The 14,529-nt window shown below is 40.5% G+C and overlaps 1 protein-coding gene across 3 annotated transcripts in view; it reads left to right on the top strand.

Annotated features, from left to right (window-relative positions):
• Positions 1–12,300, top strand: part of WT1 (WT1 transcription factor) — a 55,845-nt gene extending 43,545 nt beyond the window's left edge. For 2 of the 3 annotated variants that reach the window (XM_079969946.1, XM_079969944.1), the window contains 3 exons: positions 5,885–5,974; positions 9,551–9,643; positions 11,453–12,300. In XM_079969946.1, the coding sequence (XP_079826072.1) occupies positions 5,885–5,974; positions 9,551–9,643; positions 11,453–11,574 (305 nt within the window). In that variant the 3' untranslated portion in view covers positions 11,575–12,300. The remainder of the gene's footprint in view (positions 1–5,884; positions 5,975–9,550; positions 9,644–11,452) is intronic. The other variant, XM_079969945.1, reaches the window with a different exon arrangement.
• The last annotated feature ends 2,229 nt before the right edge of the window (positions 12,301–14,529 follow it).

The raw sequence follows: 14,529 nt of genomic DNA, 5'->3' as shown, positions 1-14,529 counted from the left end.
CCAGTTCATACTGGGTCTTGTGGTTCTTATTACACATTCTTTCCTGACCAGGCCATTTTGTTCCCACCATCACTGTAGACTGGTCTCTTCCAATTAAAGGATTGCCTTTAGAGTTAGCTTATGAAGTTGTTCTCTGTGAGCACGCACTCTCTGGGTGTGCAGTCTTTCCAACCTCATCCAGTACCCCATTCCTCTTCAGAACAATAATGTTTTTCAAGGCCCATGGATATATTCATGAACTTGGAGAACTATACCAGTTATGAGGTATTATACTATGAGGGAAAAAGTATCAGCACATATAAACCCTTCTGTAAACTTCATGCCAACTTTTCAGCACCGGCTATACATTAGGATGGCTACATGGTAGCTTGAATGACAGCCTACACCTGCTGAAAAGCCATTTTATACACAGGTATTAAATGGGACGCAGGTGGCGCTGTGGGTTAAACCACAGAGCCTAGGACTTGCCGATCAGAAGGTCGTGGTTCGAATCGCCGCAACAGGGTGAGCTCCCGTTGCTTGGTCCATGCTCCTGCCAACCTAGCAGTTCGAAAACATGTCAAAGTGCAAGTAGATAAATAGGTACTGCTCCGGCGGGAAGGTAAATGGTGTTTCCGTGCGCTGCTCTGGTTCGCCAGAAGTGGCTTAGTCATGCTGGCCACATGACCCGGAAGCTGTACGTCGGCTCCCTCAGCCAATAAAGCGAGATGAGCGCCGCAACCCCAGAGTCAGTCACGACTAAAGCTAATGGTCAGGGGTCCCTTTACCTATTAATTGTGCAGGAGACACACCTTCCTTTTCTGGTCCCCTATGCTGCACTGATGCAAGTTGCTGAGCTTGCTGCAAGCACGCATGCACATACCAAGCTAAGCTAAAGATCAGCATTCCCATAATTACACACTGATTACACATAACAGACAGCATCTCCTTGGTATGACTGGTTTCTCGCTCTCCTCCTATAAGAAAAACATTCTTGAAGATGCAATTGTGCTTCATAACTCTTTTCCAATCAGGCAAATGGGTGGAATTCAACACTGAGCTAATACAATTGTTCCATCAATGCAAGCATTTCTGCTTGCTAGACCGAATGATCCCTGCTCTTCTCTCCCTGTGAGCTGTTCTGGAGGTTCTCCTGACTCTCCAGACCTGATGGGAGTGGAGAGGAGAAGAGGGGAAATCTCCATTGTGCCGGTGAAACTCATTGCCCTGCTTCCCACTAGCACAATTCTTTAGCAGAATCTGGCCCCAAGTCTTTTGCACCTTAGATTTGGGACCAGACAGTGGGAAGATAGCTGTGAAGATGAACCTTCCATGTATTTTCCTAATTACCAAAGGCAAAAGGGGCAGGAAAGGAGTTTACTGGTGATCAGTATGGGGATGTCCCTTAAACTTCACTTTTCTGGGCCCTTATCAGTCTGCTGCCTCAACAGAATAGAATGAAGTGGTTTAGCCTTGAGGAGAAACAAGTGGGAGACAGCTCTCTGGGGAATATCTGCTATTTCCTGGAATGTATGCACCGAGTGTAATCTTGAGGCCAGTTTAAATTTATAGATAGCTAGTGTATAAAAAAAGTATCATGAATGGGGTTTTCTACATAACCACAAAGCTCTTTGGAAAATAAATACACATGGTCTTTCTTCCTGTAAATGTTTCATAGCTGGTTTATCAGGTATTCCCCATTGAGTGACTTTCCACAAGTTTCTGTTGCTTACATTTTCAGTGGTAATGAAATCTGTCTTCACCTTTTTGGAAAGAGATGAGAATAGGTTTTCTGATATTCAGCACATTAAATTTACCATGCTATGAGAATAATTTGTGCACCCAAGCATGAATGCACAGTAGCAGCAGTCTGCATTATGGATAGATATGTGGTGGTCACCCATAATCTATGGCTTTCAGTAGGTCATATGTTGCTGCTGTGCTGCTGAACAGGTGCTTTCTATGAGCCCAGTCCGTGTTGGAAAGTGTCCGGAATTTAGCATTGTGCTTCTGGCATCTCATATCTCAGCATGTGTCTGAATCAATCCTGATGTTTACTAGAAATTCATAGGTAGCTAATTATAGGGAGGAGGGCAGTAGCCCAGTGGCAGAGCACATACCCTGCAAGCAAAAGGCCCCCGTCATTTCTGCATAATGACACTTCACTCAAAATGTCCTAATGACAGCTCCCAGGGGCTTCATGTAGGTGTTACAAAGCATGGGGCACAATATGTAACCTTGCAGGACACCACAGGGCAACTCCCATGACACTGTCCTAAGTTCTTAACCCTTTTTTCAGGACACAAATTGCATCAGAAGCATAACAAGATGCCCCATGTTATCATTCAACAAAGTGCTTGGGATCTAGCATACTTCTTACACTGAATAAATAACAGATAATAGTGGTGATAGCTCAAGAAGAACACACAGAAGCTATAAGATTTGTAACAATGCCAAAAGCCATTCACACGTTGTAAATGGTTTGCTATTCAGCATATAATTCCTGACAAGGGAACTGTATGACACGCATGTTTGTATTTATGGGTGTAAACTTGAAACATCTTAGGCGTATAGGGTTGCATCTGACTAAGTCATATTTAAGAACAGTGCTTTTCCTCCTATAAAGATATTTAGGGATACTCTCATTTTTTCTCAAGAAAAACACCATTTTATAGTTCAAAAATAAATACAGTAAATGGGCAAAAGTACAAAGATTCACAAAATGTTTAGGGGTATGTGTACCCCTGCATACCCCCAGAAAAAGCATTGCTCAAGAGTAGATCCACTGAAACTAGTGGAGGTCAGTTGATTTTAATGGATTGAGCATAATGGATCTACATTGAGTATGGCCTAGCTGGATACAACTCATGAAGTGTGATGAGGTCCCTGGGTTATTGAAACTTGCTTGGTTACATAAGTGGCTTCATGCATGTTTTACATCAAAATCTAATGTGATTTCCTACAATGACAAAAGTTTCTATTCGGAAATGCAGAGACATGTGAAGATAAGTAAGATTCTGGAAAGGGTAAATGACATATTCTGTTTGAAAACATTCCCACACATAGATGAATGACAGCAGAGGTCTGTAGCAGATGGTTGCTGTAGCTTAACTTGAGAAAGATATAACAGTTCCAGTAAGCCTGATAATAACAGAAGACCTTTGTTTGCAATGTGGAAGCAGTGTGAAATGTATCACTTCATGCTGCTCAAATGCTCATGCTTTAGAACTGCATTTGCACTCAACTTTGGAGACTACAATCTGCTCAGTGCATTGTGTTCCACCAGCATTCTCTGCCTTAAACCTGCCAAGGCTTCAGCCTTCCTCACAATCAGTTTTAAGGCACAGCAATTCCTACGGGAGACCTTGTGGCCAGATTTAAAAGGAACCGTTTTAAACAGATGTGACAAATATAACTTTTTGAATAAATAAATTAATCTGAATGGACGTGGAAACAACCCATTTTGGGTTTTAAAAGCCAGTAAACTCCTTTGGGTGACTTCCACAGGAAGCTATAAAGATTCTCTAACAGATATCCAACAGAAACGTTTAGATATTGAACTCCTTGCTTTCAGTGTAAATGTGAAAGAGCAGTTAATATGGGTGATGTCGCTTGTCATTTGGAAAAGACACAACAATGTTTCAAAGCAGTTGCTTTATGGCATGCTAGCAAAAATAACTCTTTTTAATAGGAATAAACCTAGTTTACAAAAGAATCATATAACATCTTGAATAAACTAGAACTGATTCAGTGTTTATTGGTCCTGAAGAAATACAGAAATGCATGGCACTATGCAGGATTCTTAGCTGTGTGGTCAGAGCATATGCTTTGCATGAACAAAGTTCCAAGCCGAATCACTAGCATCTCTAGAAGATGAAAGGGATGCAGGGGAACCCAGCCTGAAACTCACTGTCACTCAGAGGAAGTCTGCTTTGCATTTGTAACAAGCTAGTCCTTTAGGGTGGCAGCACCTGAACGTTGGAACTCCCTGCCTATTGATATTAGGCAGTCACCATCACTACCCTTTTAGATGCCTGCTGAAAACGTCAGCTTTGGCAGGCCAATCCAGACACAAGATTGTGTTACACCTGCTCTTAAATCTGATTCATATGTTTTATTGTGCTTTATTTTTTTTAGATTTTTTATTCCTTTTAAAAATGAGTATAATATGTTTTCATTTTATTTTTAATCTTCTTTTTTTAAATAATAATAATCACAGAGGTGTTTGCTCCCCTGGGCTCCTTTGGGAGGATGGATGGGATATAAAAGCAACAAAATGAATAAACTGTGCTAGATGCACCCATGTTCTGACTCAGTATAAGACAGGTTCATATGCATTCATCTGTTTCTGAACATCTGAATTGACCATTGACTATTAATATCTTACCAATACACATTTGCCTGTTTTGCTTTAAATGCAATATTTTTTTGTATGCTGTTTTCCTTCTTTGCCATCAAAATATTGAAAAGTTGGGACATGACAAGTATAAGCACATGGCATTTCTGTCTCAAGATTGAAAACTGGTATGAAATGACTTATTGTGACAGAATGAGGCATGTATAGAGTTATTTCCTAAGCCTGTTGCCCGCAAAGGGTCAGAACAAAGACTGCCACCACTCTGGATGTTTATCTAGCCTCTGTAGAAAGCCCTACTAAAATCTCATATGAATCGAACCCCAGTATTTTTTTAATAAAATTGCTAAATCATTTGGAAGGTTCTATTAGACATGATTTGTTACTTGCCAGTCGCAGCTATAATTCTTTATGCTGAGAAATGGAGATTGAGCAATGAAGCACCCATAGAAGAATTTGGGAGGATGCCCTTATGGCAAAGTTGACATATTTTACTAGATCTAGAGAACAAAATCAAAATCACAGATAGGACAATTTTGGGGCAAGATGAAGGCATGGCCTTTCTTCCAACAAATGTTATGGTCTCACAATCTATTAATGTTGGAAGAAAATAAGCATATTATTTATGTAACTTTATCCTTAGTTATTTTTGGTAAATTGCCACTTGTGATCTTGAATTATTAATCACTTCCAGTACATGTTGACCTTCTTCAAAAATAAAAAATAAAATAAACCAAAATCAAAACAAAGCATAGGCCCAGCTGTGAATTTGGTAGACAGTGACTGAATATTCTCAAAACATAAGATGCAATTAAGAAGTAACAAGAGTCCTGGTCATGGAATGGGCTATGAATCCACAGAAGCTCCTGTTCAATGTGATTCCCCCTTACACTGCTGTCTCCAGTAACACCTCTCACTCTCATTTAGAAGGTTCCCTCTTCCTCTGAGCAGATTTAAGGGGGCTCAAAGGGCTACTTCAGGCAGAAAGGTGAACTGGAAGAAGTCACCTTCTCCCCACCATTCAATGGACCTTCATTCATGCTTCGCTTGGATCCAGCCCACTGAAAGTTCCATTATGCAATTGAAAGTCCTCGTGCAAGTCTTCTGCTGCCAGGGTTGGTTTGGAAAATCCCACCCTTGGTACTTAAAATCTACAAGGTTGTCCGAACAGCTTTTAAACTGATTCCTGATGGCAGAAAACCGACAGAATCCGACAAACATTTGTTTCAGGATTATCATTCCTAAAGGAATTTTAACTTACTTTGCATTAAGTACACAGATGGGCTAACTGCAGTATACATAAGTTGTCGTATCCATATACTGGTAGCAAAATAAACTGCTTTGCCACAGTTCAAATGTGACTGCATACCCAATTCTTCCCATGCAGAGATTTTCCTTGAAAATGACTTATATAAAGCACCCCTGCTACAACACAGGTATATTCACCTGCTTTAAATGTGTATGTGATTGAAAATTGTTCTAGTGTGTTCGTATGGGCTTTTATTTTCCAACTTAATTCACCTTTTTCAAATGAAACTTGTTCTTCCTAAGGTGAAAAACCGTATCAGTGTGACTTTAAGGACTGTGAACGAAGATTTTCTCGTTCAGATCAACTCAAACGACACCAAAGACGACATACAGGTTTGTTGCATGCCTTGGCTTTTGAAATTTGTAGCAGTTTGCAGTTTCCATAACCTAGAGTATGAAAAATTGAATTCTAATTCCTTTCGCTCCTCCTTGCCCCTGTAATTCAGGATTATAGGCTCATGTGTCATCAATTGTTTGGATACATTCAAAATTAAACTGCACAAAAGCAGTTTATTTAACATATGCAGTGGATATTTTCATGTATCATTAAAATTGTAGCATGGCTACCAACACTATCACTTCTGTTTTGGGGAGAAGCAAAAAGATTTGTGTTTTCGGTACATATTGTTAGATGCAGGAGAATCCAATTGTTTTTAAGAGGAATCAATGCAAATAACAAATATGTTGTCCATTGATACAGGTGATCCTGATGAATAATCCTATGAAAGGGCTTATGCAAACTTCACCAAGTAGAAACATTGTTATTTGGAGAGCCATTACATGCATTTATACATTTTATTTACATGCATAATTTATAATATATTATTAATGCAAACTTAATGCCTGAGGATTTTGATGTCTTTATTCTGGAATTGTTAAATCAGTTGCAAAAAGCCTCTTGTCTGTGTCTCAGTATTTCAAACAAAGCAGCAGATAATATTGCTATTTTGCTTTCTTGATTTTCTTGACAACAGGGATGGGGAAACTTCATCAGATCAAGGATCATGCTTCCTGACAGGCAATCTTCTGGGGGACACATGCCAGTGGTGGGGATGGCCAGGCACAAAAGTGGGTGGCTCAATGGGTGTGACTCATGCCTTTGTGCAGTAGGTCACATGCAAGCTATGCAAAAGTCAGAGAGACCTTTCATCAGAGATAGCTGCTTCTTCAGCTGTGACTGTTCCTGTACGGAGATAGCCTAGCCACAGTGATCTATGCTCTGGTAACCTCCAAGCTGGACTACTGTGCTGCATTAAACACTTCATTTAGTGCAAAACATGACTACTAGGTTTTTAATGGGTACAGCCAGAGCAATTTATATTACACCTATTTTGGAAGACCAGTATTGGTTGCCTATTTCCACCTGGGCCCAATTTAAAATGCTGGGGCGTATTTTTGAAGAAAGTAGGAACCTCTGAGCTGCCAGTCTAATTTGATCCAGCAGGCTAGTTTGGTTCATGAGGTGGCATTTGTCAGCCCAAACATCCAGCTGCCAATCACCTGACACTGGGTGTGCTTACTGTGGCCATCAGAAGTGAATTTTGTGCAAGATGCACTTTTCACGGCACTGTACATTGTTAACTTTCAGCTGCCCTGAAGCCCTGAATTTCAAAGGCTGGTTCTAGGAGCCATTTCCATTTGGCACCATTTTCAGCTGCTCAGAGCAGTACACCGTCGGGAACAACCTTCAGCACAAAACAGAACATCTGGTGCAGTACTCTTAACATAGCTACCCTAAAGCTGCCTTCTCACTCTTTCTCATCTCATCAGTTGGAATAAGTAAGGACCCCCCTTCTGTTCTCTCCATTTCCCAGTGCGTAAACAGGCACACACACTCTTTTAAGAGTTAGTAGAGGTGAAGTTATGGTTCAAATTTGTTTGGCCAGAATGATGTGAAAGTAGCAGCACTTTGATTGGATTGAAAATCAAATCATACTTGGGATAGACCTATGGAAATCAATGGTCCTGTGAATGGGCAATAATCCTGAGCATTTTATATGTTTGTTTTAAGAAATAATGAGAACATTTGCTAATGCAGAACATTCTGTACCAAATTTTGGAATCTCTGGAGTTAACATATAAAGGGTTGTACCCAGTAGTGTCTTTGGCTTAGTGCAGGCATCACTAGCCATAGATTTGGGGGCTTGATGCAGTAACCAAGCAAATTTTGGGGGACCCCAAAGACCCCACATATTTTGTGTTGTGCCAAAAAGAAAAATTAAGAAAGTAGAAACAGTGATGTGGTGGATGGTGAAGTTTAACTCTCTCTGTCCAGCCCAACATTCTTGATGGTGATACAATCCAGCCCCTCCTCAGTCATCAGATCAATCATGTGATGAGTAGGAAGGGGGCAATAACCCCCCCCCCCAGCTAATCTAGAGGGGGATGTGCCCTGTGCATTTGCAAGTGAGAGTGTGGGGCAGCCACACCAACTTTCAATTACACCCACAAGCAGGGGCATACCTGGGGGTTACTCAGGTTGGCCCCTCCCAAGGGCCCAGGCCCAGGGAGGTGCAAAAAGTGGCTCGGAGTGAGTAGAAGCCCACCCGCCCATCTGCATGCTCCCTGGGCAGGACTTCCACTACTCTGGGTGTCCAGGTGAGACACACAGGCTCCTCTGAGCACCTTGGCAGAAGAATTTGGTCACTGGTGTGGACCATCACAACATCTCTGCAGGGGCCCCATTCCAATTAGCTAGGGGCACTATTAGAAGTGCCCCTCCAGCAGGGCTTGGAGGGAAGAAAGCTAAAGAGAGTGGGCGAGAGTTGCAGGAAGAGGAAAAAGGAAGGGAGGGAGGAGGAAGGACGCAGAAGGGAAAGCAGTGCGTGGAGGGAAGGAGGGAGGTGAACCGGTGAAGGAGGAGGATGGGGGGAGGTGGAGCAGACCCAATGGAGATGGCCATGGAGGAAATCACTGGAGGAGTGCAGAAGGCAACAAAAAGTAAACTTTTTGAGTTTCTGGCCCAGTGTATCTCCTACCAAGGATGCAAGGGATGGATGGATGGGTGCTGATACAACTCCTTGCAAAGGGTGCAAGAGAGCCTAGGTATGTTGCTGCCCACACGTGGCATGTGCCCCTCTCCCCAGGTTGGTCAAGGATGAATGTATCCCTCAGACCAAAAAAGTTAAGTACCCTTGCTTCAATGGGTAGTGTGCCATCCAGTTTCTCCAATTTACTTCAGCACTCCATGCCATATTCCATACTATCCCAGAAGTCTCCAAACCCTCAGCAGCAGCTTTTTGGAAGGGATGGGGGAACTTAACTAGGTGGGGAGTGAATAAAAGAAAAGAAAATGCCTTGGTTTGTGGAAGTGCTTTCTGCTAGGGGAAATACACCATTAAACATTTTTTTGTGTGGGCATCAAACATTTTGTTAACAAATATTAAAACTTTAGGCTTGGTGATGAAGGACATGGAATATTGTGCTTAGCTTTATGGTTGGTTAGCTCTTTTGTTGGTTAGCATATCCTTTGCTGGATATAGAAAGTAAATTTCCTAGGTTAAAGCACATAATTGATGGACCATTTTTTAAAGTATTAGGAAAATATGTAGAATCTTGAACAAAAGTAAATTTCAAATTTAAATGAAATAATGCCCCAGCACCAGAGGGTGTTCCTCATTTGCTACTTTTCAAGTTACAAATCTGGTAGTGAGTTAATCCTTGCTTGCTTTGCCAGGAACAAAGGCACTGTGAAAGCACTAACTGGTGAAAGAGGGTTGAAGAAAGGTTATGAAGTTGAGAAGCCTTTGGGATGTGTAGGCATGTGCAAAGAGAAAGATTAATTTCGGTAACTATTAAACAACAAACGCAAAGCAAAAATCCATAGTTTGGAGGTCATAAGCAACTGGTGTCCCTCACTCCTCTGAAAAGGTATTGGAACATGGGACTAGACTTCTTTTATCTATTTAGGTGTGAAACCCTTCCAGTGTAAAACCTGTCAGAGAAAGTTCTCCAGATCTGACCACCTGAAGACTCACACCAGGACTCATACAGGTAAAACAAGTGCGTATACTTTTTTCCCATTTATATTTTTAAATTTATTTTACCTGAATTGATTTTGCTATGTTTTAAATGCATATGGTAGTTCCAGGAAATTAGTGAATGTCATAAGAGGCATGGGTTAGAGTTATCACAATCACATGGTGGAAAAGTAAAACTTAAATAAGGGTGCAAAATATAAATAAATGTTGAAAGTTTTAGAGCTTTTCTAGGTGATATCGGCACATTTCTTTTGGTGTGATATGGAGATGTACTAAACAAGTGATCCTGCTTACTCCATCCTATGAAGCTTCGTGTACCTTCACCTGAACATCAAGTATTTGAAAAATAGTGAGAACTACACTGAAGCTGGAGACTGTAGGATCATATTTGGAAAGGAATGTAAAAATTATCTGCTGCTTTCATTAATGGGTCATCTACAAAAAATTCTTAGAAGTTTAGAGTGGTGTTGCCACTACAAATAATCAATCCCCCGCTTTGTATATCTCTGTCAGGACCACAGATCGGCAGAAGAGGAGATTTAGCTTTTCTCCTGCCCCGTTTTCTTGTAAAAAATAATATCCCGCAATACATAGCTTCTGTTTGTCCCCAAAGCTGCCATTTTCTGCAGCTCTGGAGGCAAGTTGCAGCTTCAGGTAGGGGCAATTTTCAGCAGCGCAGGATTGCCGCCAGACGAAGAGTTAAACCCTACTTCCTTGTGCTTAAAGTGCTGATCTGAATTGTGGCCTTGATGCTGCATGAGATTAGTGTCGGATTTAGGGTGCTCCAGGCGGTTTTCCTGCACAGGGAACTGAGGCGAGGGGGCACTAAATAATAATAGTAATTTGAAAGAACCAATATTCATAAGTGTACCCTTTAAGATCCATAAAAAGCCACTGAACGAAAAGGAATTATTGTGAAATATCAGAAATAGAGGGTGGTGGTGGTAGTTTTTGTCCTCGCTTAGGGAGCCATATTACCAAAGTTTGCTCTGATGGGGTTCAAATACACCATTGACATAGAACGTAGTTCGTTTCTGAAAACTGCGGTGCAGAGGGTACTAGTTATGCCACTTTTGTGCTGATCTATTCTTTTGAGGCTGGTTGCCTCTTCAGTACTGTTGTGTTATCATACTATTGTGTTCATTGCTGAAAGTTGGTGGGGTTGGGATGGCCAATAATAGGCTGCCTTCTAATGTGAAAAGGAAGCTGAAACTGGCTTAGCCGAGAGTAGAAGTTGCCCATTCCTTTGTTTAAAAGTGAGTGGCACTTCTTAAAGATTATTGTTGATTTGGTTATTTTTATTGTTTAATGGTAATTATCTGTAAGCTGCCTTGTGAGCATTTCCCCATAAGGGCATATAAATCTGTAAACGAATCATAAACAAATAACTGCTTTAAACTACATGATAACAGGAGAATATCATTCCACAAGTCTCAGTTCTGTATAGATTTTGAATGTTCATTTCCCATTGAAAATAATAATAGAAGCTATTGCCCAGAGTATGATATATAGGGGGATGAAGCAGTTCTCCTGCTGAAGCAAACTAGATCTACTCCTGAGCATTGCCTGGCTGGAAGATCTGTTGGAGGCATAAATAAGGCACTCTGAGCTTTTTTGGAGGCAGAGAATGGTGGAAACATAATTAATATTTTTAAACGAAAAGTAATAGAAGCTAAAAGCACCATCCATCTCCAAAGACCTTGATGGAGCACCATATGTTTAAAAGTTAGGGACACGCTTCTATTGACATTTTCTATATGCTAAGAAGGGATGGGCCTAGATGATAAAAATCATCCTGTGACAGTTTAATAACTCTGTGTTTTGTTGACAGGTGAAAAGCCTTTCAGTTGTCGGTGGCCCAGCTGTCAAAAAAAATTTGCTCGGTCTGATGAATTGGTCCGTCATCATAATATGCACAACAGGAACATGACTAAACTTCAACTTACGCTTTAGATGTTTCACACTGTCGGTACAAACCAGATGGACCCTATGAACTACTGCAAACATTTCAACCATTGTCTGTCGAATCTTTAGGAAATCTCAGATGCCTTCATAATGCGGTTGAGACAAGTTAACTAAACTGTAGGATAATGTTCAGTATAGGCCTCTGCTTGGAATTTTGAACCTTCCTATTCCAAAACCTCGATTTGTAACATTATTATATAATTACAAGTTGACTATGTTATATTTTAAATATTACAATAGACTTTAGCTATGTATATTTGTTCTTTCCTTAAAAGGTTTTGTACTTTTTATTTCTTACTTGAAATTTGCAGGTGCAAGCTAGTGCTTTGTCATGCTCATATATAAACGATTGGTATGTTTGAAAGTCTGTTCCATGTATACTGTGTGCTTACTGCAAACACTGAAGTTTCAAAATACTGATGCAGTCCTGTACAAATATTGAGTCAATTTTAGTAATCTTTGTACTGCCCAAATGGGACAATTTTATATCATTCTGTGAATCTTCAGTGTCAACCATTCCAATATCTTGCTTGCATTCCTCAGAGTTATGGGTGCTCTAGTAGTTTCTTATATGCACATGCAATTCATCTGGGGGTTGGACGCACACTTTGATGTACACCAGAGCCCCACAATTCACATAGGCTTGTGCAGTTCCCACAATAGTTTACACCGAAGAGGGAAAACAAAGGGACCAGTGTGGCTGGTTTCAGAAAGTCAATAAATAGATGTATATGGGGGAGGCCAGGACTGCACAATGCCCTTCCACAACCTGTGCATGCTCAGTTTAAAGTCTGCACAGAACCGATGAGCATAAAAGTATATATGAATAGGATTCTCTATGTCCGATCGGGAACCTTCGTTTTTCAAGATTCCTGCTCAAGTGGAGAGAACCCTATACAGTGGTATAGTCATCTCTGTTATGCAGACTGGTACAGTGGTACCTCGGATTAAGTACTTAATTCGTTCCGGAGGTCCGTTCTTAACCTGAAACTGTTCTTAACCTAAAGCACCACTTTAGCTAATGGGGCCTCCTGCTGCTGCCGTGCCACCGGAGCACAATTTCTGTTCTCATCCTGAAGCAAAGTTCTTTACCCGAGGTAATATTTCTGGGTTAGCGGAGTCTGTAACCTGAAGTGTATGTAACCTGAAGCGTATGTAATCCGAGGTACCACTGTAATTGAATGTGCCTTAGGCAGGAGCAACATTTAAATGAGAGATGCTTCTTGTCCTCCCAAGCAGCCAAGATGTGAGTCATCTGACTCCTATATTCAGGTGCCAGCCACCACTGAGCACAATATATTTTGCACCCCAATGACTTGGTTTTTAACCAACCCCATCGTCTTGCTATTGGAGACTCTCTTTCTCCTCCCCTATTGCCTTGATGAAGGGCAATAGAAAGAAGTGCTGGCATACTTGCAGTCTTCTAAGGAAGCTCAAACAATATGTTGCATTGGACTTTCCCTTCCCATAGGAGACTATGAGAGAGAGACTATGAGAGTGTGTACGATCTGCAGGATCACTAGCTTTGCTTCTAAAACTGGTAAAGTTAGAGGAACTGATATTTTTCTATACTGAAAATGAAAATCTTGCATTGAAGTTAACTTGTTTTAACACAAACAGCATTAATGTAGAGAAAATGTATGCTTTTTTTTTGTATTTTGGAGCTGGTTTAAATTTCAGCTTTTTAATGTTAAATATTCCACTTTGAGATACAGATCCTCACACAAAGTAAAGTCAGTATCATTGTAAATGTTTAGGATTTGTTTAACATGCAGCCATGCTGGTTATATGGCTAGCAAAATGTGTAAAATAAAGTTAAAGTTGAACTCAAGAAGAGGCTGGTCCAGAATTTCCATTAACATATGGCTCTTAAGCTACACAAATAGCTCTTAAGTGACTTGAACGTCTTCTCATTTACAATTATATGTGCAAAAATAAATGCCCAATGTGAGGAAATATATTATTTCAGGGTTTAGGGGTTATTATTTACGATTAATTGTTTGAAGTGGTGTATATATGTCTATAAATATATATCTAATAATGTATTGCTCTTAAACAATTAAAATTAGAAAGTGAACAAACATAATTTAGATGCATCACGGTTCAGATGTTGCTATAAGCTATTGATACCACAAAGACTGTAACCTGCATTTTTCACTGAGCTTTCAATTAAAGCCCATTTAAAAAGAAACAAATAAGAGTCCAACAGATGTCTTGTTTCATGGCTGGTATTAGGTTTCAAATTTCTTCTCCAATCGTGTTGACCTCTTTTTGTATATAAAAGGTACCACCAGAAGGGATGACCACTAGTTAACCTGTCCAGGTCCTGACCACAATTTATCCTTCTCACTGGGGAATTGTACTGACAACAGTATCAAATTTCATATTATGTTGTAGAGAGTTGGTTCACTCTTCTTCCCAGATACTTTCAGCAGTTTTCCTTTAAGAGGCCACACTTGAATTGGTCTCACTGATTTCTGTGAATTATCTTTCCCTACTTTAGAGTAGACAAACATAATGTAGCTACACCCAGATAAGGATTACAGTCTCACTAACTTTAATCATATCACCACACAATCCCAGCCCAACCATGGCCGAGTGCATTCTTATTTTTAACCACATCTGCATCCCACATTTCTTCCTATCAGCTCAGGGTAGTGTACATAGATCTAGGCTATCTCAGTTTATCCTCACAACAATCCTGTAAGGTAGATTAGATTTGGAGAGAGTAAATGTGTGAAGGACACATGGTGACCTTTGAGGCTGCGTGGGGATCTGATCTCCACAGACACTCGAATCACTACACTATATTGGTTTTCCATTTCCTTGCAAGTATGCTGAACTTAAATTTTCTAACTAGTAAGTTTGGCATGGTAATTATTATCCGGCTCCTGTTCAAATCTCAGGAAATGCTCAACATGAAATGACTACTATATTAGGAAG

This window comes from Podarcis cretensis (genome assembly GCF_951804945.1).
Source record: "Podarcis cretensis genome assembly, chromosome: 1".
Lineage (NCBI taxonomy): Eukaryota > Metazoa > Chordata > Lepidosauria > Squamata > Lacertidae > Podarcis > Podarcis cretensis.
The sequence above is the reverse complement of the archived record's forward strand: the minus strand, read 5'-3'. Positions and strand labels throughout refer to the sequence as shown.